The sequence below is a fragment of the Dasypus novemcinctus genome, chromosome 4 (assembly GCF_030445035.2).
Source record: "Dasypus novemcinctus isolate mDasNov1 chromosome 4, mDasNov1.1.hap2, whole genome shotgun sequence".
Classification (NCBI taxonomy): domain Eukaryota; kingdom Metazoa; phylum Chordata; class Mammalia; order Cingulata; family Dasypodidae; genus Dasypus; species Dasypus novemcinctus.
In genome coordinates, this window is record NC_080676.1 from 7167943 (window position 1) to 7195088 (window position 27146).

A 27146-nucleotide genomic window follows, 5' to 3' on the forward strand; every position below is an offset into this window, starting at 1 on the left:
TCCCCAAGGCTGAGGCGGCACAGCGACGTTAAAGCACGCTGACAGGACGTCAGCGCCCCAGCGAGGCTGCCACTGCCCAACAGGCCTGGCTCAGACCCTCGGGAGCGGCTCCCTGTGCGCCTTGCCCCGGAGGCCCCGTGTGATGAGTCTGGCCAAAGCGTCAGGTGTATGGTCTCCCAACACTTCTGCCAGTAGCTCCAGGGACTATTTCCCAGCTGGTTCACCCTCTTCCTTCCCCAAACTTGGCCTGGAGTCACTCCTGTTTGCTTCTCATGATCCCCCAAAAGGTAGAAGATGTCACCAACCTGGACACATAAGGAAATGCATCATGGACTCTAAGAGCAGGTCCTCAGGGAAAAGCTGGCCCCAGCAGCACCTCCCTCATGGGAATGAGCTCCTGCCGGCCAGGGGACGACGGAAGACTCCCCTGCACTTACAACGTGTCAGTGCAGGTCTCTTCAAACCGCTTTAGAGCCACACTGCCCAGGATTTCCCGACTCCCTAACTTCCATTGCACTGCCAGCTTGTTCTTTGCTCCCTGGGTAGTTAGTGGCAAGGACTAAATGTGGGGCCAGGACAGGTGAGCTTCCGCCCCTGTGACCACACCTTTTCTCTCCTGGCTGGGCTGCAGGTCTTGAGGAACCCATGAGATATATTTAAGCAAATATGCCAGTTAAAACCTCTGTGCATAAGACACATGTGGTTATTAGCATTTCAGATCTGCGTGCAGCCTTCCCTCAAGAAGCAGACTCTCACACCCTCTGGTTTTCCCGAGATATGCACGCCCTTGCGCTCCCGTCAGGCTCACGTAGGGAGCTGTGACTGAGCGGCAGCAGCAGTGTGGACGGGGCCTGGCACTTCCATGTGCGTGTGTCCACTGGGCAAGCCACCCGCCTTCAGCTTGGCAGTGCTGGCCGGAATCGGGAAGCAGTGAGGACCCGGCATCTTGCCCCCGAGGCAGGCCGTGAGCGTCCTGCGTGGAAGGGGAGGTCTCGAGGCCCTCTGCCTCCTGCTTCTCTGACCCTGCTGAGGGCTTGCAGAGCACAGGAAGTGAGGAACATCTCCTCACGGCTGGCTCTGACATCGGGTTCCAGGAAGTCCTTTAGATTTTCCCAGTAGTTTCCATAGGAAAATAGAAAGTATCTTCGCAACAAAAAATATGACCCCCACATAAGATCCATGCTGAAGAATGCAGCAAAAAATTAATGAGGAATTTAAAAAGCAGTACTGTTACTCCATAAAACACAGAGCTCAGGACTGATAGGAAAGTTACAGAATGGCCCGTTTTCTAGATTGAAGACAGTTCTCAGAGTATCAGGCCCACACACACTGAAGCACAGTCACAAACTCCTTATCACTGCGGGGTAATGAAGGTGACTTACCCTGAGGGGCTTTGGTACCGCCTTCTGGAAACCTAAAGCTGGGGAAGAACAGCGCCAGCTCCCTTCTGGCGTCTTCTCTGTCCTGGCTCCCGTGGACGGCGTTAAAGGGCAGTTCTGTGCCATACTGAGCTCGGAGACTGGGAACGTTAACAAAATGCAAAACAAGCGTTTCATTTGAAAAGCAGCATTTTGCTGTCTGGTACATAATCACCAACTACCAGTCAGCACTCGGTGTTCCTGTTAAATTGCTTTCCCTGGGGTGGAAATACCAAGAACAAGAGCAAGGCTGATGATTCAGGGGTGGCGGTGCTGGGTGCTCCGCCGGCGCGATGTCGGTTCATTTGAGCCGCAGCCCTCGGCGGGAGATGCCGTCACACCCCCCTTCACAGATGCACGGCCAGCGGTCTGGTCGCAGGCGCTGGCGTTTGGCTGCCACGGTCGCGACCAGGGGCTGGCACCCTGACAGGTATCTGCATAGTTAGGCCTCGCAGCAACCGGTGAGCTACGGTTAATATTTCTAGGTCCTTCTGAGTCAGCCCTGTCCTAAGTGCTTCGTAGAGGATTACTCATTTAATCCTCACAACAGCATCTGAAGCAGCTCCTGTTATGGTACCCATTTATTTTGCACATTTTTTGAGGCACAGAGAAATTAAAGCAGGACCTGAGGTAACAGAAGAAGAGGAAGAAGAGGGCTTCTGGAGGCCTCCTTAGCCACACCACTGGACTCGTGATAGGTGCTCAGGGCCCTCGGTGAGGATGAGAGAACTGGGACTCAGCAAAGGGACCGGCCCAAGCACAGGGTGACCTAAGGCCTGAATGCTGGGCTGTCTGGTAGCACAGGCTGCCCCACAACCCCAGGGTACAACTGTACTCGCTGGGCCTCTTGCTGACTCCTGGGTCTCTCCTGTTGGCTGGGTCCCTCAACTTCACAGGCCAGAGTACAGTGGATTTGGCGTCGGGAGCCGCAGGCTAAGGAGCTCAGACTCAGGTCTGTCCGAGTAGGGGGGAGAGCGGGAGGGGACTGAGTCTGCAGTGCAGATTACGAGGTCCTGCCCCAGAGTCTCATCCTGGCGGGCCTAGTGGGGCCCCGAAGTCTGCGTTTTCCTGGATTGAGTCTGTGACAGGAGGTCCTGGGGCCCCACTGTGGGTCCCTCTTGCTGAAGAGGGATTCAGTCCTCAGCCTTTGAAGGGTTGGAGGAGGGAGGAGGCAGCACGGAGCTGCTCGGCAGAGGGCTGGTGAAGCGATCACAGGGGGAGGGTGTCAGGGTCTCCCCAAATACAAAACAGAGCAGGGGGCCTCCCAGCCATCAGACAGGCTCTGGGGCTGAGCCGGCTTCACTGGGTGCGGAGTTTGGAACGGATAGAAGAAGCAGTTAGTGAGGGCACCTGTCGGGCTGCTCCCTCCTGGCCACGGCGGGGTCGCAGGGCCCCATGAGAGTTTGCCAGGTGCTGATCACATCCTCGGAGTCCTCGGTCCTGGCGAGGATCAGGAGGTGACTCGGTCCACTGCACATGTGAGTCACCAGCGTCTCAAAGGCTGCCTGGGCTCGGAAGGAAAACAGGCAGGGGGTCCTGCAGCCTGCAGAAGCCAGCCGGCCCACCCCAGCCTAGGAAGGGGGGGGAGTCAGAGAAGAGCCTCTACCAGCCTCGTGCTCGCTGACACACCCACAGCGCTTCCCTCCCTGGGCGCCTCGCCCGGCCGGGGAGGACCCCGGAGAGGAGCGGCAGTGAGGACCAGGATAGACACTAGAGAAAACCCACATGGAAAGGAAAGGAAAGGAAAGGCAGAGAGACGACACTTCCTATTGATTCACTGGAGGTGAACATGAGATAATATGTTAGGCAGGGGCATTTAAGAGACCTTATCAGGGGTTCTTGACAAGGGGTCCATGAACTTGAAATTCAAAAAAACAGTATTCTTGTGGGGACGCGTTGGTGCGGGTGTGATCTATTTATTAAATACTACACAGTGTGGTGTGGACTTGGTCAGGGGTCCATGGTTTTCACCTGCCTGGCAAAGGGGTCCATGGAGCAGAAAAGGTGAAGAGCCCCTGGTATATAAGGAAGTCCTGCTGCGTGGGTGCTGGATAACCAAGGGGTAGAAAGCAGCTGAGCACGTGCGTGTGTGTGTGTGTGTGTGTGAGGCCTGGCAGCCCTCCCCCTTTCTTCGAGTAAGAGTACCCTGGTCTTCCTTTGGTGACAGCTGGTCCTCGCTCGCCTGACACCCGTGATGCCTCCCCTCCCCCTAGCATACACATATCCCCAGACCTGGGACTAGGACCTGGGCTACGACAACCAGACTCTCCCTCCCAAGCAGGGGAGTCACTGCAGAAGCAGATGGGACAGGGGTGGGTGTGTCTCAAGGGAGTACCCGGGAAGCGGACTTGGCCCAGTGGATGGGGCGTCTGCCTACCACAAGGGAGGTCCACAGTTCAAACCCCGGGCCTCCTTGACCCACGTGGAGCTGGCCCATGCGCAGTGCTGATGCGCGCAAGGAGTGCCCTGCCATGCAGGGGTGTCCCCCGTGTAGGGGAGCCCCACGCGCAAGGAGTGCGCCCCGTAAGGAGAGCCGCCCAGCACGAAAGAAAGTGCAGCCTGCCCAGGAATGGCACCGCACACATGGAGAGCTGACACAGCAAGATGATGCACCAAAAAGAAACACAGATTCCCGTGCCGCTGATAAGGAAGATATGGTCACAGAAGAACACACAGCGAAAGGACAGAGAGAGCAGAGAAGGGGGAGAGGGGGTAAGGGGAGAGAAATAAATAAAAAACAAATCTTTAAAAATAAATAAATAAAGGGAGTACCCATGACATTTTGATTCTGAGTTCCCTAGAGCTGTCTTGTTTCCTCTTCTCCCCAAGACCTTATTAAACTTTTCCTTCAATTGCCTTTCTTCAGTTCTGTGAGTTATAGAGTATCATTCCAATAAAGTCATTATTTTGTTACTTAAGTTAGAATAGGAATCTTTTCCTTACAACCAAAGAACTTTACCTAATACAGCCTATAATCATTATTCTGAGAGCAGATTCATAGTGCACTTTTCCATATTCTTGTAGTTCATAATAGTCTATTTTTTCCCAAATTAATATCAGTATAGAAGCATAATGTTAGAGAAAGAAAGAAATGGGAGCACATAAAAAGCTCTGGAAACAGACAAGCTGACCTCTCCAGCTCTGTGTTGGTAGAAAAGTCGCATTTCTGTCTCTGACATGGTTCTCTCTTCACTTGCTAAAATTTCAAACCCAGCTTCCTGGATCTGTAAAATACATATACTGAAAGGGTACATCAAGTCCAAGTTCACATTTATCTTAGTTGAAAGGTAAAAGAGAAAGATAGGCAACATTAAAAGTTGTGGAGACAACTCATCCCCAAGGTATTTGTTCTAGTTAGATTTAACAATTTCATTTAAAGGGAATTGTAGTTAAAACTCTTAGAAGCCTTCTTTTCCCATAACACACTGCTGCATGAACCTAGTCCCTCCCGCCACCCCCATTTCCATCAGAGAAAACATGAAGACAGTCATGGAGGGCAGGTCGACTCTCTTACCTTCATCATAATCTCCGTTTTTCCATGAACCACCGCATCTGGCTTAATGATTGCCAAGGTACAAGCCTTTTCTGAGGAAACTGAAATACAGCAAAGGTTGGTGCTGTCAGATGCTGGGCTCGCAGCACTCCTCTCAGAGGGTCTCAGGAGCCACCCACAAGCACAGCTGCAGCCCCGGCCCAAGGCTGCACGACACCGAGTGCCAGCTACAGGCTCAGGCGCCCTGGGCTCCTTCGACTGGCCTCGCGGCTGTGCCCCCAAACCTTGGCTCGAGTGTATGCAGACCCCAATCTCCACCTGGCTGCACAGGCTCTTTGAAACTCCAGGCAGAGGGAGGCAGGGCGAGGGGGCTGCTGAAATTCTACTCTGGAACAGAACCCCAGAAACAACACAACGAATAGGCCTGGGTGGGGGTGGCAGAAGGGGAGCTCGCCCTTCTGCCCCTCCCCTGGCGGCTTGGTCTCTTGCTGCTGCCCGCTGTGTCCTCCTCTTGCTCACTGTCTCCTTTGCCTCTCCTGTTTTCTGACTTCCCTGGCCACTGCCCCAGGCCCCGAGTCTGCACGGCCTCTCGTGGCTTTTCAGCTCCAGCCCACCCTGTACCTTCAGTCCTATCTAGTTTCAGTTCTCACAAGAGCAGATCAGACTGGCCCGGCTTGTTCAAGACACCAGATCTCCTGAAGGCCATGGAGATCCACAGGGTATATGGTCATGGCAGATGGCTCTGGAGCTCTGTGCCATGCCAGAGGGCCCTACTTTGGAATTTGTGCTCCTGAATGTGACCGAGCTGTACTCAGATGTGACTTTTCTACACATGCCTCTTCTGTCACTTTTACTGAACCTGTGGTTGGCACTAGGGATGGTCCACACTCAGGAGACTTGAATCTCTGGACGGCCCATGTGCCAGCTGGGCCCTGGGCCTCAGCAGAGTGGTGACTCCTACTCTCTGGTTCGTTGATCTTACCCAAATCAGCTAACAGGGAAGTGAAGATGGTCAACCACCACACCAGGGAATCAAGAGTGCCTACAACTGTAAGCAGAGGAATTGCATCCATCATCCGTGTGGAATCTAAGCCCCCTCTTGATCTAGAGGTGGAGTGGATATCACCATCCCAGGGTCCACAGAATGGAGGAATAAAATATGGACTGGAGTGGACTTACTGATATTCTACTATAAAACTATTGTGACGAGTAATAGATTTTAGCATTGAGGTGGAGAAAGTGGCCACAGTAGTTGCTGAAGGCAGGGAGAGGGTAGAAGAGAAGTGATGTGGGGGCATTTTGGGGATTTTGAGTTGTCCTTAATGATATTGCAGGGTCAGATGCTGGACTTTATATATCCTGCCATAACCCACTGAATGTCCTGGGGGAGAGCGTGAACTACAGGGCAAACTATTATCTGTGTAGTGCAGCAGTGCCCCCAAAATGTGTTCACCGAGTGCAATGAGTGTGCCGCAATGATGAGGAAGGTTGTTGGTATGGGAGGAGTGGGGTGGCGGGGTGGGGGGTATACAGGAACCTCTTATATTTTTTAATGTAACTTTTTTTCGTGATGTATATATCTTGAAAAAAAATAAAATTTACAAAAATGATGTGGTGGGGGGTGGCGAGTGGATTGTATGGGAACCTCTTTTTGTTTTTTGTTTTATGTTTTTTAATGTAATATTCCTTGTGATCTATTAACTTTAATTAAAAATTAAAAAATAAAAGACACCAGTCATAGCTCACTGGTCAATCCCTGATGGGCCGTCCTGGGCTCAGTGTCCACACAGACCCATCAGCTGTGGCACTGCTGGAGGAGTGCCTGGTGGTCACAGCCGTAGAAGCTGGAGGGAGGCCTGCATGTAGGCCACGAGCCCTTTTCTCTTTCACTCCTGCTCAGACAGATTTGGCCTTGGTGAGTTACCTACACTCTGAGCCTACTTTTTTGCTGAAATCTCATTGCAAACTCAGTTGGGTTACAATGCAGTTAAGGAGGGCTTCCTCTGAAAATCTCAAAAGCATGTGTACTGCTAAGGTATAAATCATTTTAAGCAACAAATCCGTTACTTTTTCTATGATTAATATTTCTAATGTGCTATGAACACTAGACTTTAAAACACAATATATTCCATTATAAATCGACTGATTCATGAGCTTACCTTGAGGTGCAGAGTAAGAAGAGAAAAGGACAGAACAGGGACCTGGAGATCTCCAGCCTGAAAGGGGAGCAAAAGAAAAGAAGCGAATGAAGGAGAAATTGAAGGATGGATGGAGGCAGGAGGAAAACAAGAAAGGTAATGAAGGACATCTCAGAAAACAGAGGAGGAAAGACACTGGTCACACAACCCAACTCTGCAGAAAGTCCCCCAAGAGATGGATGAAACTGCCCTTTAGGTCTGGCACCAATGGCCCTGGGGTCACTGGCGAGCACGATTTCAGAGAGGAAGGGCTCCAGCAGCCAGGCTGTGACACCTGAGGGTGGCCTGGGAGTGTGAGCAAGGCTCCAAGAGCTTGGCTGGGAAGGAGAGGAAGGAGACGGAAAGACAAGGCTAAAGGCCAGGGCGGGGTCCTGTTTTGTTGTCTAAGCGGGAGAGAGAAGACTGAAGCAGAATGCTGGAGAAACAGAAGATAGTCCTAAAAGCAGACAACCAATGTTCCATGCGGAAGTCAAATGGCTGATTTTTCTTCACACCTGAAGGTTTCTTGCTTCCTTGTTCAGAATCCAACTCAAAGTCCTTTCTATCCACACACAAACAAACCAGCCTATCTCTTTCTTGCAATAAAAAATACCATCTTCCTTCTTTTACCAGCTCAGTTCCTGACCGTAATCTTGCTTTCCTCTCATGTCCCAGGAACCATCAACTCCCTTCCCAGCAAAAGTCTAATTTCTGGCTTTTCTTTACACTGATACTGAAATCCTGAAGTGTAGATTTCCCCTTATCGGGGGAAGAGGTTCTCGTGTTAATAGTTCAGGAGCTGTGATGTCCAAGAGTGTGAGCTGACACTTGGAGAATTCCGGAAAGGGGATAGGTTGGGGCGGGGGGGAGGTTCTCAGTATAGCCGACTCTCTGAAGCTCCAGAATGGTGGTAGTGGCGGCGTGGACCCAGAGTTCTTTGGCTCAAATACACACCAGGGAAATACCACCATCGTTCCTTTAATGGTTCATGTTAGAACCCTCCATTTGATCACATGGACCCTTTCCAGAGCCTGGCACTTGTCTTTAAAGTCATGCTTGTTATATTTGAACATGATCAGAAAGCTGTGAAATGCACCTGAGATATGGTTAAAGGAAAGAAGGGATTTGACAAAATCTGTATGAAGTTAGGCGACTGGAGACCAAACATTTTATGTCTGATCCTCCCAGAGTTCAGGCTGCTCGATGTTGGCTGTTTATTCATATATTACAACACACAGCAATCTGAGTCTGCTTTGGTGTTTCGTCTTGCTCGTTGGTTCTGCACTTACCCACTTCCTCGTCTTCACTGCCCTTTATGTAGGAGAAACATTTATCTTCATGAGAAAGAGCTTCATCTTGAATCTAGTACAAATTGGTCATGAACAGAAAATAGTTAGCTACTAAAAATTAACAAAGAGCTTCAAAAACCTGCAGAAACCAAAAAAAGTAAAAGTCCAAACATGGATTAGAAAAAGGGTCAAGGTTATCAGAGTCTTGGAAAGACTCTTCACAAAGATCCAATTTTAGTAGTTGGGTAGTGGGGGATAGGGAGTTAGAAGACAAGTTCATGCTTGTAAGTTATAGATTCTGCCTGTTTTCATATGTGTCAAGTAGAAGCTAGAAAAAGTAAAGATATAGAGATTTGGCAAGAAGAGGAAGGATTGAAATGCAAATAAATATGAAGCAGCTATCTACAAATGGCAGGGAAGTGGTAAAGAAATGGGTAATTTTCCTCTAGAAAAGGGACATGAAAATGTAAACATTTGCAATTTTCTTTTCTTGAGACAAAACTGCCAGTTTTCTTGGCAAAAATTAAGATTTCATTCTAACCCATTCTATAGAACTAGAGCTTTGCTATTTGGAATTGAATATGAAAACGTGAACCAATGTCAAGCCCCATTTGGCAGATGCACAAAGAGCCAGGAAACACCTCCCTTCAAGGTGCGCAGCTTTTTGACGGCAGCCAATTGTGAAAAAATTTGCAATCTGTGTCACCATGAAAATAATTTATCAAAGCCAGAAGCTATGTGGATCCTATTTCTCATGCTAAATCACAGAGTTTAATTTCTAAACTTAAGAAACCCTCTGGGATTATAAATCAAACCTTTAGAATGTGAGGTGAGGGTGGGTCACGTGGGGATATCTTACCCGGAGGCTGAGGGGAGCCCAGGTCTCTGAATTCTCCCAGCCACCAATGGAATCTAAAACTTTATTTTTATTTCTGAGTCCATTGTCAGGGGTCCAGAAACCCGTATTAAGAGCTGAAGGGGCCTTTTGCGGCCATCGCTGAGGCGGCAGCGGCCAAAATGAAGTTCAATCCCTTTGTGACCTCTGATCGGAGCAAGAACCGTAAAAGGCATTTCAATGCACCTTCCCACATTCGGAGGAAGATTATGTCTTCCCCTCTTTCCAAGGAGCTGAGACAGAAATATAATGTTCGATCCATGCCTATCCGAAAAGATGATGAAGTTCAGGTTGTGCGAGGACACTACAAAGGTCAGCAAATTGGCAAAGTAGTCCAGGTTTACAGGAAGAAATACGTCATCTACATCGAACGGGTGCAGCGGGAGAAGGCTAATGGCACCACTGTCCATGTGGGCATTCACCCCAGCAAGGTAGTTATCACTAGGCTAAAACTGGATAAAGACCGCAAAAAGATCCTTGAACGTAAAGCCAAATCTCGCCAAGTAGGAAAGGAAAAGGGCAAATACAAGGAAGAAACAATTGAGAAGATGCAGGAATAAAAGAATCTTATGTACAACTTCCATTAAAAACTGCTAAAATGAAAAAAAAAAAAAAAGAGCTGAAGGGAAGCAGATGTGGCTCAAGCAATTTCCCATCTACCATATAGGAGGTCCAGGGTTTGATGCCTCCTGGTGAAGGTGAGCTGGCCCACGCAGAGTGCTGCCCCGCTCAGGAGTGCTGGCCCACATAGAGAGCTGGTGCAGCAAGATCACGCAACAAAAAGAGACACAGAGGAGAGACAATAAGAGACGCAGCAGACCAGGAGCTGAGGTGGCGCAAGAGAATGATTGCCTCTCTCCCACTCCGGAAGTCCCAGGATCAGTTCCCAAAGCTGCCTAATGAGAATGCAGGCAGACACAGAAGAACACACAGTGAGTGGACACAGAGAGCAGACAATTGGGGGGGGGGGGTATAAATCAATCTTAAAAAAAAAAAAAAATGGGCAAAAGACCTGAATAGACATTAAAAAAAAAAAGTTGAAGTGGGGGATGAAAGTCAAATGGATAGAAGTTAAAGGAGTCTGAATGAAGAGGAAGACTTTTTAAAAGGCTTCAAAATGTACATGTATCAAAGTGGGTCCTGCACTCTCCCCTCAGCCCCAAGCAGCATGAACCCCAGTGTGGGATTTTTTTTTTCTCTCCCCTCCCCCCACCCCAGTTGTCTGTTCTCTGTGTCTATTTGCTGTGTCTTCTTCATCCGCTTCTGTTGTTGTCAGCGGCACGGGAATCAGTGTCTCTTTTTGTTGCTTCATCTTGCTGTGTCAGCTCTCCGTGTGTGCGGCGCCATTCCTGGGCAGGCTGCACTTTTGCGCTGGGCGGCTCTCCTTACGGGGCGCACTCCTTGCGCGTGGGGCTCCCCTACGCGGGGACACCCCTGAATGGCAGGGCACTCCTTAGGCGCATCAGCACTGCGCATGGGCCAGCTCCACACGGGTCAAGGAGGCCCGGGGTTTGAACCGTGGACCCCCCATGTTGTGGACGGACGCCCTAGCCACTGGGCCAAGTCCGCTTCCCGCCAGCATGGGATTTTGATGATACTTTCCACTGACAGTCCCAGAAAAATTAGTGGGACGGGGGGGACTCCGGGCCTTGCCAGAGGAGAACACTGAGATTGCTGCGTTTAGAAGTGGCCTCCAGTTACCACTTTTCGGTCTTTGCCTTCAGTCAGCACCTTCTTCTCGGCCTCCAGCTGATCTAGGATGGTTTTCTGCAGCAGAGGTGCATTTGCTCCTCTAACCACCGCCACCAGTTCTCCTCCCTAGAATACATCACAGAAATACTGGTCAAGCTTCGTGAAATCCTTTTTGCATATATTAATATTTTTCAAACTACAGCAAGAGTGTCCATGAGTTTTGTTTAAGACTGTGTCCAAGGTCAGGGTTCACTGACCCAGGCCAGATATAAAGAGATGCCGTTGGCTGCCTGTGGCCTCCACCGTGGCCTCTGCTCCCACCTCCCAGAGCCTCCCATGGCAAGACGTCCTAGGCCTGCCACTTCTCAGACCATGTCTCTTTCCTCATCCCTATCTTCTCCCCCACGCCCTCCTTTCCAAACTTCCTCCAGGGCAACAGGAAGGCAGGTAAGGGAGGGACGGTGCACACTGAGAGTGCAGCTTAGCCACAGCTTGGTCACTATACAGATTTTTATTCAGGACTGAAGGTGTGTCAAGAGCCAAGTCAGAGGAAAGATAGAAACATGAAAAAAGGCACAGGCGCTGGCGAATGCGGAGAGTGGTGGTCATGTCGAGACACAATTACAGTAGGATAACTGCTTCAATAAGGGGTTGTGCAGGATGCTGGGAAGTCTGGGCAAGAATCCCAACTCCAGCTGGCTTGGTCAGGAAAGACCGGGGGTGTGCCTGAGTCTCCCGCTCTAACTTTCCCAGAAGTCTCTACGTGTAATACTCCCAAAGGAAGGAATCTAGAGAAGGAGGAGTTCAGGTAGAGTGGGTCCTTCCTCCATCCATCCCTCAGTGAGACTGGGATGGACTCTGTCAACTTGACCCATGCACCCAACGGTGATTATGACTTACACTACAGTTATTAGAGCACCCAGGCGCTCAAACCACCGTGGCCGTTCACCCGTTTCTGCAACGGAACTCTGACATCAGTTTGGCCCAGGGCACGTTCATCACACAACGTGTCTCCTTAATAAAGTCCAGCCTTACATAAGCTTCCAGCTGGTAGTCTGTGCAGTGCTGAGGGCAGGAGGCCACAGTTTTCCAAAGAAAACCCTGGCCGGGCTATCAGAGGACCTGGGTGAGCAGACTCCAGTTTCCCTGCCGACAATGAGGGGGCGAGAACCCAGGCAGAAGCAGCATACCAGTGGCCTTAGGGACCGCAGGGACGCCAGCGTTGGAAGCCAGGGGTGAGGCAGTGGACCCCGAGGGCCTGCAGCCAGAGTGTGCATGTCACACTCAGAGACGGTCAAACTATTTTTCACAGCACTGAATCACGTGGCTTTCCTCAACAGTCCCTCTCATTCTGACTTTCTGACTTCGCTCAAGTCTGGCATACCTCCACGTTTTATGATTAAATTAAGTGAGTAAAGATCCCAGAAGGAGTATTCATGCTTGTTCTGTGGAGCAGAGGATAGAAATCTCGAAACCCTGCGCTCTGAGGTGAAACCTCAGCCAGGAGTGTTGGTGGAGCCGAGGAGAAGAAGCCTTTGAGCGACGTGCATCCCTTCCTGGCATACAGCACTTTCAGCGAGAGGCCTGAACCAGAGCGGCCCTCAGCGAGCTGGGCCGGGCAGTGCCCTAGCGCCCGCCTGCCACCGTCCGGGCCGGGCGCTTGCATGACGGCAACTTAGGGAGGTCTCCAGAGAGCTGAAATAACCAGCTGTCCGGGGAACGTCGGGAAGACACAGCACCCTTGCTTGGGTGGGGGCCCTGAGGCCTCACAGTGAGCGGCGTCTCTGCGCAGCCCTCAGACGGTTCTGCTTCTGAAACGTACTTACCGCGTAAAACAGAAAGGTTGGCTCGCACTTCCCTCGGTATTTTTCGAGCACGTCGAGAGAGTCTGCCTCTGCCTGAAAAGACAAGCGGTTGGCAGCGCGCCTGGGGCTGCGGGCGTGAGAAGGCCCGGGGCAGGCTTGCTCCCCCGCTGGTCCTCCTGATTTTCTCTCGGAATCCTAACAACTGCCCTGTCACCAGACGGCCGGAAACTGTCCCCAGTGCACCACTTTAGAGGATAAAATGAGGAGGAAACTAGAGTTTCCTCTGTTTCCAACCCACTTCTCCTTCAGGACAAGGGAGCCTTGCTGCTCAGCACCCTGCAGCTGCGGGCTTGGCAACGTTAGAGGAGAGAGGTGCTCGTCCCACGCCTCGTGGTCTGACAGACCCCCAGTCCACAGGCGTGACGGAGTCGCCTCCCGAGCATTTCCTCAACACTCTCCATAGAAGTGATGCTCTATACAAGCTTCAGATGGACTCACCAACTGTACACACAGTGAATGCTGTGTGGAAGATGAGCTGTGGTTCACAGAACACACATGAGAACGTTCTCTCACAGACTATATCACTAGTAATACAGTGTCCTTAATCAGGTGGTGGGGGACACACCAAATGTAAGATAGTGGCTACAGCAGTAGTACTGTTTTGCTGATGCTCTTTCACGATCTGTATCAAGTATTTCAAACAATGCAAGGTGGTGGTGGGGTGATGTATGGAGCCCTGTATGATGACATGCATGTTTGCTGTGTAAGTTCACAACTTATATTATACCCTTATTTTTTATGGGTGTTCATGTACGAATAATAAACTTCAATTAAAAAAAAACTCCCAAGTGAAGAACTGCAAAGTCCTCGAAGTCAAACTTCCTGAGAGATTCGTGTAAGTCATATTTTCTCCTGTCTCTAAAAGGTCTATGAGCCTCAGACCCATTCATCATATCAACAGTATCTCTTGCACACTTCTCTGGAATTTATCCCCGCTTCCACAGATTAATTCAGGTAAATATTTAGTGAAAGTCCCCCTTTGTGCAGCAGAGGATAGAAACCTTGAAACGCTGCACGCTTCAGTCAGTGTTCACAGAGTCAAGACAGAGCACATGTATTTGAGTGCCTTGTGTTCATTCCCCAGGTCCAGCCAGAGAAGAGGAGATAACCTGAGCCACCAGTGACCCTCAGAGAGGCAGGAACGGGGCAGCGAGGGCAGAAAGCTTCACATCTAGGGTCATTATAAAGTGTCGTGACAAATATCAACCCCCCAAATCCACAATCGATGCCTTTTCGGTGATTTGGATGAACGCACCTCGCTGTTTTGCTGAGGGAATCTTACCAGCGCGAAGTGCAGCAGGTCCAGGCCGACCTCCGCCCTCATCTTCTGGAAGAGGCTCACCACGGGCTTGCAGGGCCCACACCAGCCCTGGTGCACATCCACCACTGCAGGGAACCACAGGTGGGAGCGTTCCGTGGGCGCCAGCACCCGCCACACCGGGCCAAGTGTACGCTTGCACATTCTGACCCCCCTCGGTGGATATCTGCTTACGAGGGTCTTTAATGGTCAAAGGGATTATGATTCCCTCAGCTTGGGACAAGCAGGGAAGCAGCTCCTCCTCCTTCTTAGGAACTCAGTGTCCTGCCTGCTAAACTGAATGGATTGAGTGTGGCAGGAAATCATCTTCGTAACCTGGATCTTTTACCTTAAGGGATTGTCAGGATAGGGTCAGGGTCGGGCCTAGCACAGAGCAGGCCCTCAATGAATTTTTGAATGGGACTGAAATTGTATACTCCAAAGGAAGGAGTCACTGCAGGTGGCCTGTCAGCATACAATAGGCTGATGACAAAAAGCTTTAATATTTTCCCCTAATGAATTGCTTTGAGTAGAGTTTTATTTACTTTAGAAAATCAACATTTTTCTCCTAGAAAGTGAACTTGACAGATAGCTAGATGGAAACCGGGGTAGCTTTTCCTTCCTTAGTCTCGATCTATTGAGTATGTTAGGGCTGGATGTGAGAGAGGCTTTTCTTCTGATTGTACTTCAGCCAAGCTCAGCAAGCTGAGCTGACACCAAGTGATCCCTGTAGGGTCAGCTCCTAAATTAACATGGAATCTGGCAGAATGGAGTTAGCACTGTATTACTCGGGGAAGGAGAGGTTCCCAGTGGAAAGAAGACTTGCGCTGGGCGCTGTAGGGAGCGCCAGGCTTGGAGGGACAGAGAGGCCGCGGTGGGCAGCGTGGGCGGCCAGGCACAGGTGGGCCGCTCCCGAGCCCAGGCCTGCCATGTCATGTGACGAGAGGCGCTGGCAGACATCACTGGAGGAGTCTGGAACGGGGACTCGAGGAGTTCCAGCCCAAGTCACTGGGCAAGTTACTGTACATTTTAGAAAGGAGAGAGAACTAATTTGTTGAACTGCAAGAGAGCATGTGCGCTGTGCTTTCCTCTCAAAAAAAAAAAAACAAAAAACAAAACCCAACCCAGTGAAATGAGTATCGTTATCCCCCTACACAGATGGAGAGACTGAGATTCAAAGAAGTTAACTAGTCCTAGGTAGGAAAAAACTCGGAAGCAGTAGACCAAGCCTTGAACTCAGGTCTGGCTGATGCCCTAACCCACGTGCTTTAACTGCCTCAGTGAAGAAGCAGGATGCACTGATTCAGGGGTATTGGCTGGTTCAGTCAAACAGCACAGTTTTGCAGAGAGAAACAAGGTCAGTGTGGGAGGAATGAGGAAGCCAAGCACAGACATGGGGGGGTGGGGAAGGACGGAAGGAAGAGATCCGTGAGACCGTGCCGAGGAAGTAGACAGAAGGGGCTGGAAATAATGCCGGTATGAAAAGCTCTCCACTTTTGAGCCTGGAAGAGCAAAAGAAGTAGTGGGGTGGGATGGAGAGTTTGAGGGAGAGACGAAAGCAAGCTCACTTTTAGGCACACTGGGGTTGGCTACCAGCCAGAGAATCTAAGGCACGTGGTCCCAGAGATTATCAGCCACCCAGAAGGAGAGGTGGGGCAGGAGAGGGGGATCTGGGCCACCTCCACATCCAGGGCGGAGAAGGTTCTGGGCTCTTCTGAGGCCAAGAGTTCCACAATTGAGGGGACTTGGGGATTTCAACATACCATCGTCATGGAAGAGAAGGGCATTTGGGTTAAGCTAGGAGAAAAGCCCTGAAGACTTGGAGGGCCTTATACATAGGCCCGCAGAGAAGGGCAGGTTCAAGCCCCAGTTAAAAAAAGAAAAAAAAAATTGGGATTACCTAAAACTCTCTATGCAGGATTTGTACAGTTTGTACCAGCTCCCACCTCCTCTTGTACGCCCTGGCTCTGTGAGGAGAGTGGTGGAGGCACCCTTCACAAGGTTACAGAGGGAGTGGAGGGTGGGAAATAAAGAAATCTTTTCTTTAAAAAAAGAGGCTTTGTAATCATTCCTCAAATAGTAGAGTGTGGCAACACACACGTGCCCACACAACTGGATCGCTGCCACCAGCAGTTATTTAGCGCCCACTCGGCCCAGGCCTGGGCGAGTCGTCTACAGCTGGCCGATGAAACACAATGCCTCTGTCTTTCGAGTCCAGGGGGGTGGGTGGGAAGCCACCGCAGCACTCCCCCCGACAGGGGCCACACCAAGCTGGGTGTGGGTCGGGGTGTTTGAAACAAGGTCCCACCCCAGTGCCCCAGGAACACCCACGGGGAAGTGAGCACCCAGAGGTTCAGGAAAGATTTCATGAGCGGGGCCTGGGAAGGAGAGAGCCGTCTAAGGTTGTGAGGCGTGCGCCACAGTTTCCAGGTGTTGGGAACAGCGCGGACAAAAGCCAAGCAGCGGGGCACCGTGCGCGGGTGTGCAGGGGAGCAGGCGTTGGGTCTCGCGAGTCCTGCCTCCTGGAATTCTTGTCTTTAGGTAATCCCCTCCCTCTCTGCCTCAGCCAGACCTAGAGGCTTGCTTCTCACGTAGAGAATCTGGCAAAAGTGATGGGCTCTGGCTTTTGAGCGTTGGCTGCAAACAGGCTGACTCCGCACCTCCTCTCCCTGCACCACCCTCACTCTGTTGTGAGTCGCCTTCTGGAGACACTTGATGGCAAGAAATCGATGCCTCTGGCCAACAGCCAGCAAGGACTTGAGCTGCCAAGAGCCCTGTAAACGAGCTAGGAAGCAAATTCTCCCTTACAGTTGAGCCCTCAGAGGTCCCATCTGAAGCTTAATTGCCGGTGAGACCCTGTGCCAGAGGCACCCAGCTAATCTGCCCCTGGGTTCTTAACCCAAGGAAACTATTCGATAATGTTACTTGTTTTAACACAAGAAGATTTGGAAGAAGATGCTATACAACACTAGATAACTAATACAAGAAGGATAGGCACAAGGATGGACGTGGGCAGTAGCTGGACTGTTTCCTTCAACTGGGCATCCCCGGTTCTAGTTCCTTGTGATGCCTGGCTCTCCATCCAACCCTGGAGTTCCAGGAGAGCCTGCTTTCCTTCCAGTATATTCCCCTTTTGTGCCTAAGGTAATTAGAAGAGGTTTCTGTTACTAACAGACAATCCCTGCACCTAACATTTAGGTCTAAAACAAGGGAGCCCTATTATCCAATAGTACAGTACTAGCTAGTTTACTAAACTGAACCTTCTGACAGTTGTGTGTGTGTGTATACACAGACACATCAAATAAATCACCTGACTATGAGGTTCAGGGTTATAGGAAAATGGTGTTCATCGCAGTCCTCTTCATGGTTCAATACTGTCATTTGAAAATTTTGAAAAGAACAGATATAAAAAATTATTTTAAATTACCAGTTAGTCCTTTGGAACTGAGCATTTCCTCCCAAAGCTCTTGGGTGCTGATATTGATCTAAACCAAAAGAGAGCAAATGCTGTATTACTGGGGCACTGATAGGGAAACAATTTGATGTATTTGCTTCAGCGCTCTCACTCTCTCTGTATATGTCTCTATCTGTCTCTCAATTAAATAGTTACACTTTGGAGTTTGTGCTCCTGAGTGTGATGGAGTTGGACTCAAATGTGACCTTTCTACACATGCCTCTTGTCACTTTTACTGAACCTGTGGTTGGTGCTGGGGTTGGTGTATACTCAGGAGACTTGACTCTCTGGACTGTCCATGTGACAGCCAGGCCCTGAGCCTCAGCAGACTTGCAACTCCTCCCCTCTGGTTTATTGGACTTACACCAGCCATCTAACAGGGAGGTGAAGAAGGTCAACCACCACACCAGGGAACCAAGAGTGCCTACAACTACAAGCAGGAGAATTGCATCCATCATCCTTGTGGAATCTAAGCCCCCTCTCGATATAGAGGTGGAGTGGACATAACCATCTCAGGGTCCACAGGATGGAGGAATAGAGTATGGATCAGAGTAGACTTACTGATATTCTACTATGGAACTATTGTGATTAGTAATGGAAGAAATTGTAGCGTTGATGTGGAGAAAGTGGCCATGGTAGCTGCTGAGGGCAGGGAGATGGAAGAAGAGATATGATGTGGGCCATTTTCAGGACTTGGAGTTGTCCTGGGTGGTACTGCAGGGACAGACGCTGACATTGTATGTCCTGCCATGGCCCACTGGGTAGACTGGGGGAGAGTGTAAACTACAATGTAAATGATAATCCCTGAGGTGCAGCAGTGCTCCAAAATGTATTCACCAAATGCAGTGAATGTGCCATGATGATGAAAGAGGTTGTTGGTGTGGGAGGAGTGGGGTGAGATGGGTGGGGGGTATATGGGGACCTCTTATATTTTTTTAATGTAACATTAAAAAAAAAAATAGTTACAAGTATAGCCCAAGCTGTCTCCTCTCCCCAATCTTCGTTTATCCTTCCCTCCCCTCTTGCCTCCCTCCTCATGAATAACCACTTTCTGGAAATGATGTAGCCTATTCTCAAGCATCGTTTTAAAAAATAATTTTACATGTTATTTGTCCAGAAACAATATATAAAATTGTTTTATGTTCTTAAAATGTACATAAACAGCATCATATTGCAGGCATCCTTTCGCAATTTGTGTTTTCATTCAGCATTAAGTTCTCACATTTATCTATATGTATGTACATAGAGGTATTCATTTGTGTTTTCTTTCCTGCCTTTTAATAAGCATTATTGTGACCTAATTTATGTACAGTGAGATAAACAGAACTAAAGTGCTACAGTTTTGATAAATACATACACCAATGTAGCCACACCTCTATCACAACAGACATTTCCATCACCCCAGAAACTTCCCCTTTGCCTCTTCCCAGTCAATCTCCACCCTTACTCTTTATCCCAGGTAAACACTAATCAGCTTTCTGTCACAATAGACTGGTTTTGCCTGTTCTAAAACTTCGTATAAATGAAATAATACCGTGCATACTATTTTGTGCTGGCTTCTTTCACACAGCATATTTTTGGGAGTCACCCATGTAGGTGTGTCTAACAGCAGTTGATTTTTATTGCTGAGTAAATTCCATTTGTTGTAAGACTATACCACAGTTTGCTCTTCTTCTGATAGATATTTGGGGTATTTCTCATTATACATAAAGGCTTATGAACATTCTTGGTAAGTCTTTCATTGTTCATGTTTTCATTTCTCTTCAGCAATTAAATACCGAGGTGTGGAATTGCTAGGATGTAGGGTAAGAGCTTTTCCTAAAGTGGTTGTTTGATTTTAAGCTCCATCACCAAAGTATAAGAGTTCTGGTTGCTCCACATCACCAAAATTTGATGTCAATCTTTTTATTTTTAGCCCATATATAGTTATATAGCAGTATCTCACTGTGGCTTTCATTTCCATGAGGACTAATAGTGTTGAACACTTTTCAATGTACTTAGCCATTCATGTATCTTCTTTGAGAAGTCCCCATTAGTCTTTTGCACATTTTCTTCACTGGATTGTTTGTCTTTTTTAAAAATTAGGTTGTAGAGTTCTTTTTTTTTTTTTTAAAGATTTTATTTATTTATCTATTTCTCTCCCCCCGCCTACCCACTCCGGTTGTCTGTTCTCTGTATCTATTTGCAGCATCTTGTTTCTTCGTCCGCTTCTGTTGTTGTCAGCAGCACAGGAATCTGTGTCTCTTTTTGTTGAGTCATCTTGTTGTGTCAGCTCTCCGTGTGGGTGGCGCCATTCCCAGGCAGGCTGCACTTTCTTTCGCCCTGGGCGGCTCTCCTTAAGAGGTACACTCCTTGCGCGTGGGTAGCAGGGCACTCCTTGCGCGCATCAGCACTGCACATGGGCCAGCTCCACATGGGTCAAGGAGGCCTGGGGTTTGAACCGCGGACCTCCCATGTGGTAGACGGACGCCCTAACCACTGGGCCAAGTCAGTTTCCCTAGAGTTCTTTATAAATTCTGGGTACAAGTTCTTCAATAAATATATGTACACATTTATAGAGAGAGAGTAAATAGTTTCTCTAAGTCTGTGTTTTGTCTATTCATTCCTTAACCAAGTCTTTTGGTAAGCAGTTTTTAATTCTGAATAAAGTCAAATTTATCAAAATTTGGTTTTATGTGTCTCTTCTAAGAAATATTTCCTTACCCCTAAGATCACAAAGATGTTTTCCTTTTTTCTTCTAGAAGCTTTATAATTTAAGCTTTTATATTTAAGTCTATGATCCCTCTCAAATTAATTTTTGTGTATGTTGTAAGGGAAGGTTGAGGTTATTTTTTTTCCATGAAAACATACAGTTGTTTCTGCAAAATTTATTGAAAAGATTTATTTTCCAATAGAATTGCTTTGGTGCCTTTGTTGAAAACCAATTGGCTGCATAAGTACGGGTTTATTTTGGGATTCTATTTTGTTTCATTGGCTATTCATCTACTCTTATGCCAATAAGCCAATGTTTTGATTACTATAGCTCTATAATAAGTCTTGCAATCAAGCAGCATAAGAATTTCCAAATTTGTTGTTATTTTTTAAGATTGTTTTGGCTATTCAAGATTCTTTGCATTTCCGTGTACATTTTAGAATTAGCTTGTCAATTTCTCCAAAAACTCCTGCATGGTTTGGATTGGGATTATATGAATCAATTTGGGGAAGAATTGAAATCTTAACAACATTGAATCTTTCTCTCCATCTACCTAGCTAGACTTTCAATTTCTCAGCAATGTTTTTTAGTGTTCAGTGTATAAGTTTTATGCATCTTTTGTTAAATGTAGCCCAACATCAGCATCAGAAATGATTAAGAGTTTAATTTATTGCCATGCCTTCATATTTTTCTCTTATCTACATAGTACTCTAGATTACATTAGAAATGAAGTAAAAGAAGAAATGCATATTATCTCTCCATTAGTAGTATAAATTTTGTATAATGGTTTTTATCCTGAAACAATTTCTAACTTACATAAAACCTGTAAGTTCAGGAAAAAAGAACATTTTTTTCTCATTATTTAAAAATAAAGAGGGGAACAGATGTGGCTTAAGTGTTTGGGCACCTGCTTCCCACATGGGAGGTCCTGAGTTCGGTCCCTAATGCCTCCTAAAAACAAAAAAGCAAATAGCAAGCAAACAACTGAAAAAAGGAACTCAGGGGAGCTGATGTGGCTCCGTGGTTGAGTGCCAGCTTCCCACACACGAGGTCCCGGGTTCAATCCCCAGCTGTGGAACTTCAAAAAGAAAAAAAAAAGTAAAGTGCCAAGCTGATACCCCATCAGAATATATCCTCCTACATAATGACAATTAAACCCTCAAAATCAGGAAATCAACATCAATACAATACCACCATCAAACTCTCAGGCCCCATTCAATTGTCACCAATGTTGGAAACTGAGGCACAGTGGCCTCACAAGGAGAGACGTGTTGTCTCCATGGCTATGCTTGCAACCTAAGGAATGCGGTAAGTAAGAGTTCCCAGCAGATGGGATGAAGCTGTTAAAGGTTGAAAGAAAAGATAAGCACATACCTTTTGTAGTGAATAGAACATTTAGACTTTGTACCTTAAGATTCTTTTGAATTCCTTAGCCTATGGGTAATGCTGATAGTTAACCGCATGTTGCTGCTTGTTGTCACGTAGGCTACGTGTTCCTGCTTATTGCCATGTAGGCTACATGTTGCTGCTTGTTGTCATGTGGACTGGGGTATATAGAGAGTCCCTTGTAAAAATAAAGTTGTCTGAGGAGTTATTACTCGCAGACCCCCTGATCCCAGTTCTCTTGCTCTTTCTTTCTTTGTTTCCTTCTCCCTTTTCTCTTTCTTTCATTCCCGATACCCTTCGGGTCCAAATCTCCAACATCACCAATTGTCCCCATAATGTCCAGAAAAGCAAAAGGATCTAATCAGAATCATGTGCTAAATGTATTTACCAAGTCTCTTTGGTCTCCTTCCATTGTTCTGCAGCATGTCCCTCGGTGTGGGTGGTGTGACGGTTCATTCTGAGTGGGTTCCAGTTACACACCTTGGGCAGCAGTGATAGAGGTGGCACCACGTCCCTCTCACTGCATCCTGCCAGGTGTCACACAGCTTCCGTGATCTGTCCCGTTACTGATGATGTTCATTTCCAGCACTTGATTATAGTGGTGTCAGGTTCTCAACTGTATTATTATTCTCTTTCCCTTTGGAATTAATAAGTGTCTTGTGGGGAGGTATTTTTAAATTACATAAATTAAAAGGCCCTGACAAGGGAAGGGATGTAGCTCAGGGGCTGAGCACCTGTTTCCCACGTACAAGGTTCCAGTTTCAATCCCTGGCACCTCCTTAACAAACAGAACAGAACGAAACAAAAGACCAAGACAATTACCACTCATTCTTAAGACATGTATGTTAAGGTCTCTGTCCCTTTAAAAAGACAGAATAGGATGCAATGTAGCTCAGTGGCTGAGCACCTGCCTCCTATGTACAAAGTCCTGGATTTAATCCCCGGTCCTCCTAAAAAAAACCCCAAAACAAAAAGATAGGATGCCTATCTGCAATTAATGTGGGAAACATTAACATCTGCAAATTCCCTGTTCTACACCCTCTTTTTAAATAAATCATGCTTGCTGGTTTTTTTGTGTCCAGTGAAAAACAAAACAAAAATCTGGGTGCCTCAGATAAGGTTAGAGGATTGAAGTGATGTCATCCCAGAGCCGTGACTACAGTCCTCAGGCAAGTGATGGAATGTTGGAAACTGAGGCACAGTGGCCTCACCAGGAGAGACGTGCTGTCTAAATGGCTATGCTTGCAACCTAAGGAATGCAATAATTAAGCGTTCCCTGCACACGGGATAAAGCTGTTCAAGGCTGAAAGAAAAGATGAGCACATACCTTTTGTAGTAAATAGAACACTTAGACTTTGTACCCTGAGATAAGATTTTTTTAATTCCTTAGACTATGAGTAATGCTAATAGTTAACTGCATGTTGCTGCTTGTTGTCACGTAGACTGGGGTATATAGAGAGCCCCTTGTAACGATAAAGTCTGATGAGTCTACTCGCAGACCCCCTGATCCCCAGCTCTCTCGTTCTTCCTCTTTTTTTCTTTTTCTTTCACTCTCCTTTTTCTTTCTTTCATTCCCCATACCCTTTGGGTTCGAATCTCCAACAACAGAGTCCAGAACAGGCCTTCCGAGGATCCGCTGTGAGTGTCAGCAGCACTCTGGGCTCACCCTGCCCTCTAGCGATCCACGCTAGCTCCAGGCCCAGGGGCCTTTGGGCAGCTGAAGAATCCAGCTCCTAGCCGCAGGACAGGGGCAGAGCAGCGTGGAAATATCTGGACCACACTGAGCTCTCCATGTGGTGGGGAATGAATGGGGAATGTGGGGCACCTTGTGACGAGGCGCTGGTGCTTGATGTCTCAGTCACAGAAGGAACCACATATAATCTTGACCAGAGAGGTGACAGAGTGCTGAGCTGGCAGCCCCTCGGACACTGCTCTCAAGGATTTAACCTCGACGAGAAGCAGCGCTTACACAGATGCCTCAGTGCTTGTCTCTCTTCCTCCTCCCCAGCAAATGCAAGCACCTACTTTGAGTACTGCCCATAGGAAGAAATAATAATACTGTAACAGAGCTAAGAATTAGCATATGATCGCTGAGTCATTATATAGGTATTCATGCCTTTTACTTTCTAGAATACTGCAGAATAGTACAAAGTAAAAGCCTAAAATTACTGAAGCTTGCTGAGCTAGAATCCAGATGCCCTGAGCTCTGATAATGACTGTAAAACTACATAGCCTTATTGTAAACACCTCACCTGACCTTGCCCGTGGACCCCCTATCCTCTGCGCTGTTTACAGCCCTACAGCTGTGTGATCACTAGATAGCCCCGTGATGTTTATTAATAAAGGAACCTGAGCCAACCCCGCCCCACTCACTCCTCAGCATGAACTGCTACATCTGGATCCTATAAAACTCTCAGGGTTACCTCAGTTGGAGAAGACAGAGTCTAGACCAGTAGGTCGCCTGTTCTCCTTGCTATGCATTGACAAGAAAACTCTTTGAAAACTGGGTGTCTCAGAAATTGGTCTTTAAAGTGCACCAGGCAGAAAAGAACCTGCTTTGCTTGGTATCAATACTGCTAACAAAGGTTCCTATCCCCAAAAGATAGGGCACAAACATATGAAAAGATAGACAATTATATCGGGCACTAATCTCAGAGATGCCACAGGTAGCACTCCGACCAGCCCAGAAGTGTCTGGAAGAATCTCATCATAACAACTCTACAGGTTATGAGTATCCCTCTTATTTATAGAAAGGATATGAAAGCTCAGGGAGGTTGAAGAAGATGTTCACACAGCTAATGAGGGATAGGACCAGGTGCTTAGAATTTACTTACAAACAGAATAGCACATATGAAAAGTTTCATAACTCTAGAGTCCTAACAAATCAAGGCTTGGAAGACCCTTAGGGAAAATTCACCCAACATCTTAGTTCTACAGATGGGCAAGCTGTATCCCAGAGGAGTTCTGTGATTTATCCAAAAGAACTACATCCTGTCTTCTCACTTCCAGGCCGAAGCTCATTCCACCTTACTCCCACATGTTCTAGCCAACTGATGTAGCTTTCCCTTTCTTTTCTTTTTCAAATTACTTGGATTTTAAAATTCAGATGAAATTTCAGATCCCACAGTAGAAGAGAAATCAGATATCTAAAAGCTCTGGTACTGAGCCAGAAGTTGACTTGGGGCTTTTAACAATCCTATTGTAGTAACTATGGGACATTTTAAAGCTTATTTAAAAATTTGCCCATATTCTGGATTATCCAGATGACCTGCTTACGACAAAGCACCCCTCCCAATTCCAGGACCCATGCCTGCATATGTTTTAACCTCACTTCAGCATCTCCCACTACTATTTTCAGGACCAAAGAGTAAAGTGCAAAGGCTGGTTTAGAGAGTCCCTTGCCCCAGGTAAAAATGAAGTATAACGAATGCCAAGCACAGAGTATATCGCAAAACAAATCTGTTGGATAAATGAATGTATGACGAGAGCAGTGGTGGGAGAACTGGATCTCCTTAGAGCACACAGTGCAAGTCGCAATTACATTTCAACAAAATATAGCCACATCAAATTATGTTAGTAGTCTTCAGTTTTAATTTATTTTAACGCATGCTTGGGTTTTATGGTTGTATAAGCATCTTAAGCATGAAAAGCTTATACCCCATTTTCTGTTTGCATATACTTACGTGCATTAATTGCCATCACGAGGGGTCTGAAATAAGTGTTTTCCTTTAAGAACCTCAGGTTTGAGAACACTGTTATATATCCTGGCAACCAGAATATCACTGTTAAATTGCACTCGAGGCTCCACGCCACTTCCCTCGCCTCCCCACCACCAACCAAGAGCCGGAAGCAAGCGTCCTCTGCTGAGGCTTACCTGCAGGGCAATTTCCTTCTTCTTGCTGCCCATAGCTCTGCAAAGACAGAAGCCCTGTTACCGCGGGCTCCAGGCCGGCCCCAGGCCGCAGCCTTGGGTCGAACCGCCACGCGGACCCGTAAGTAAAGAGCATCCTTCGGCAGAGCCCTTCGCCCCCATTTAAAGGTGCTTAGAAGTGGCAGCAAATGCACGCACTGCTACAAAATGAACACCCCACGGGGAAGCGGAACCTGCAGTCCGCTCAGAGCTGGCGGGCAGTTTTCGGTGGATTTGAGAAGACCCTCTACCGCCCAGAGCCCGCCCAGGAGGCGCCAGCGCGCGGGGCTAAGCCGCGGGTCAGGCCGAGAGCCCCGCCGAGGAAACCGCGCGGACTAAAAGCCACAGAGCCGTCATCCCTACTAGTCCTATGCGTTACCGGGAAAATGAGCCACCACGATCTCCTGTCGGGCACTGTCCTCAACGTGCCCGGGGAGCTGCCGACGGTGTTGGAGACGACGCAGTCACGGTCGTCATGGCAACCCAGGACCGCGCCAGTCCGCCCCGAAGGCCTACGTCACGTAAGCCACGCCCACTCTGGCCAAGCTCCGACCGGGACTCGTAGCCCGGCGGAAAGGCAGCAGGAAGTCCCGCCCTTTGAGGGCAGGGTTGGACCAAGGGAACGCTCTCATTGGCGAGAGCTTTTGTCAGTATCGGGAGGCTTCGAACCCACCAAACAAACACTGAATGCCTCGGTCCGAGGTAACCCCTGCGTGGTTGAATCCCTGCGGTCCCCAGTTCCTCCTTCCCTGACAGCGCCGGCGTCTTCCGGTACGCACCGGCACGAAGCGCGCTTGGCAGGGCTGGCTTGAGTTTTTGAGGGGTCTAACGGGATTCTCTTTTAAGGCAAAGAATACAAACGTACGAATTCAAAATTAGGTTAAAAATTATTTATTTAGATGAGAAAACAAGTCAACAGCTAGTTACATATTTTGAAAGCTGGCAAGCACTACCACAATGTCAAAAAGAAAATAAGAAAACCCCAAAACTTCAAAGTCAATAAAATACCGTCACAGAGTACAAAAAAGTCTTTTAGGGCTTTGCATGGCATCCAGGTTGTGTCATCCCAACCAAAGGTACTCTTTGAAGTGCCTGATGACCACAGAGGGCATTTTTTACTAAGTTAAACTTTATCTATACAAAGGTTTTGTTGTTGTTATCTTAGTGTTTCTTGAAATGCAGTTGAAGCAAGGAATTGGGGAAGACCTTATTCTTGCTTTTTAGAAATTAGTCTCTCACTTCTGTCCCGGGGGAGGTTATATTTCAAGACATACCCTTGATTCGGTGCGATCTAGGCTGAGAGCATTTTCTAATCATAAATATGACGATAAAAGCTTTTCCTTCTCTGAGAAGTCTACAACAATTTGGAAAAACAGGCTGTGGGAGAATTGACATTTCCAGTGTGATAATCCCCAGATAAAAAGATACAACTCTGAGTGTTAAAGAAAAGGAGGGAATTCTGATAGAGTTAAAATATAGGGCACATAATGGTTACGTGGGGTGGGGTGGGGTGGGAGCAGGGACTGATAGCAAACTGGCAAAAAAGATCTTCTTGGGGTGATGGAAATGTTCCAAAAC

The 27146-nt window shown here is 47.8% G+C and overlaps 2 protein-coding genes across 8 annotated transcripts in view; one reads left to right on the plus strand and one right to left on the minus strand.

Moving 5' to 3' along the window:
• NME9 (NME/NM23 family member 9) overlaps positions 1–26107 on the minus strand; it is a 53251-nt gene extending 27144 nt beyond the window's left edge. For 4 of the 7 annotated variants that reach the window (XM_058295029.2, XM_058295028.2, XM_058295027.2 and 1 more), the window contains exons 1-11: positions 25948–26107; positions 25533–25569; positions 17554–17611; positions 14112–14215; positions 12791–12862; positions 10974–11090; positions 8378–8450; positions 4933–5012; positions 4550–4642; positions 2769–2923; positions 1383–1519 (exon numbers count right to left, since the gene is read on the minus strand). In XM_058295029.2, coding sequence (XP_058151012.1) covers positions 1383–1519; positions 2769–2923; positions 4550–4642; positions 4933–5012; positions 8378–8450; positions 10974–11090; positions 12791–12862; positions 14112–14215; positions 17554–17611; positions 25533–25565 — 922 coding nt within the window. In that variant the 5' untranslated portion in view covers positions 25566–25569; positions 25948–26107. Of the gene's footprint in view, positions 1–1382; positions 1520–2768; positions 2924–4549; positions 4643–4932; positions 5013–8377; positions 8451–10973; positions 11091–12790; positions 12863–14111; positions 14216–17553; positions 17612–25341; positions 25423–25532; positions 25570–25947 lie in introns of all 7 variants that reach the window. The other 3 variants (XM_071214518.1, XM_058295025.2, XM_058295026.2) reach the window with 3 other exon arrangements.
• Positions 8438–9888, plus strand: LOC101430612 (large ribosomal subunit protein uL24). The gene has a single exon (XM_058295030.1). The coding sequence runs from the start codon at positions 9395–9397 to the stop codon at positions 9830–9832; it is 438 nt and encodes a 145-aa protein (XP_058151013.1). The 5' UTR covers positions 8438–9394; the 3' UTR covers positions 9833–9888.
• Positions 26108–27146: the final 1039 nt, after the last annotated feature.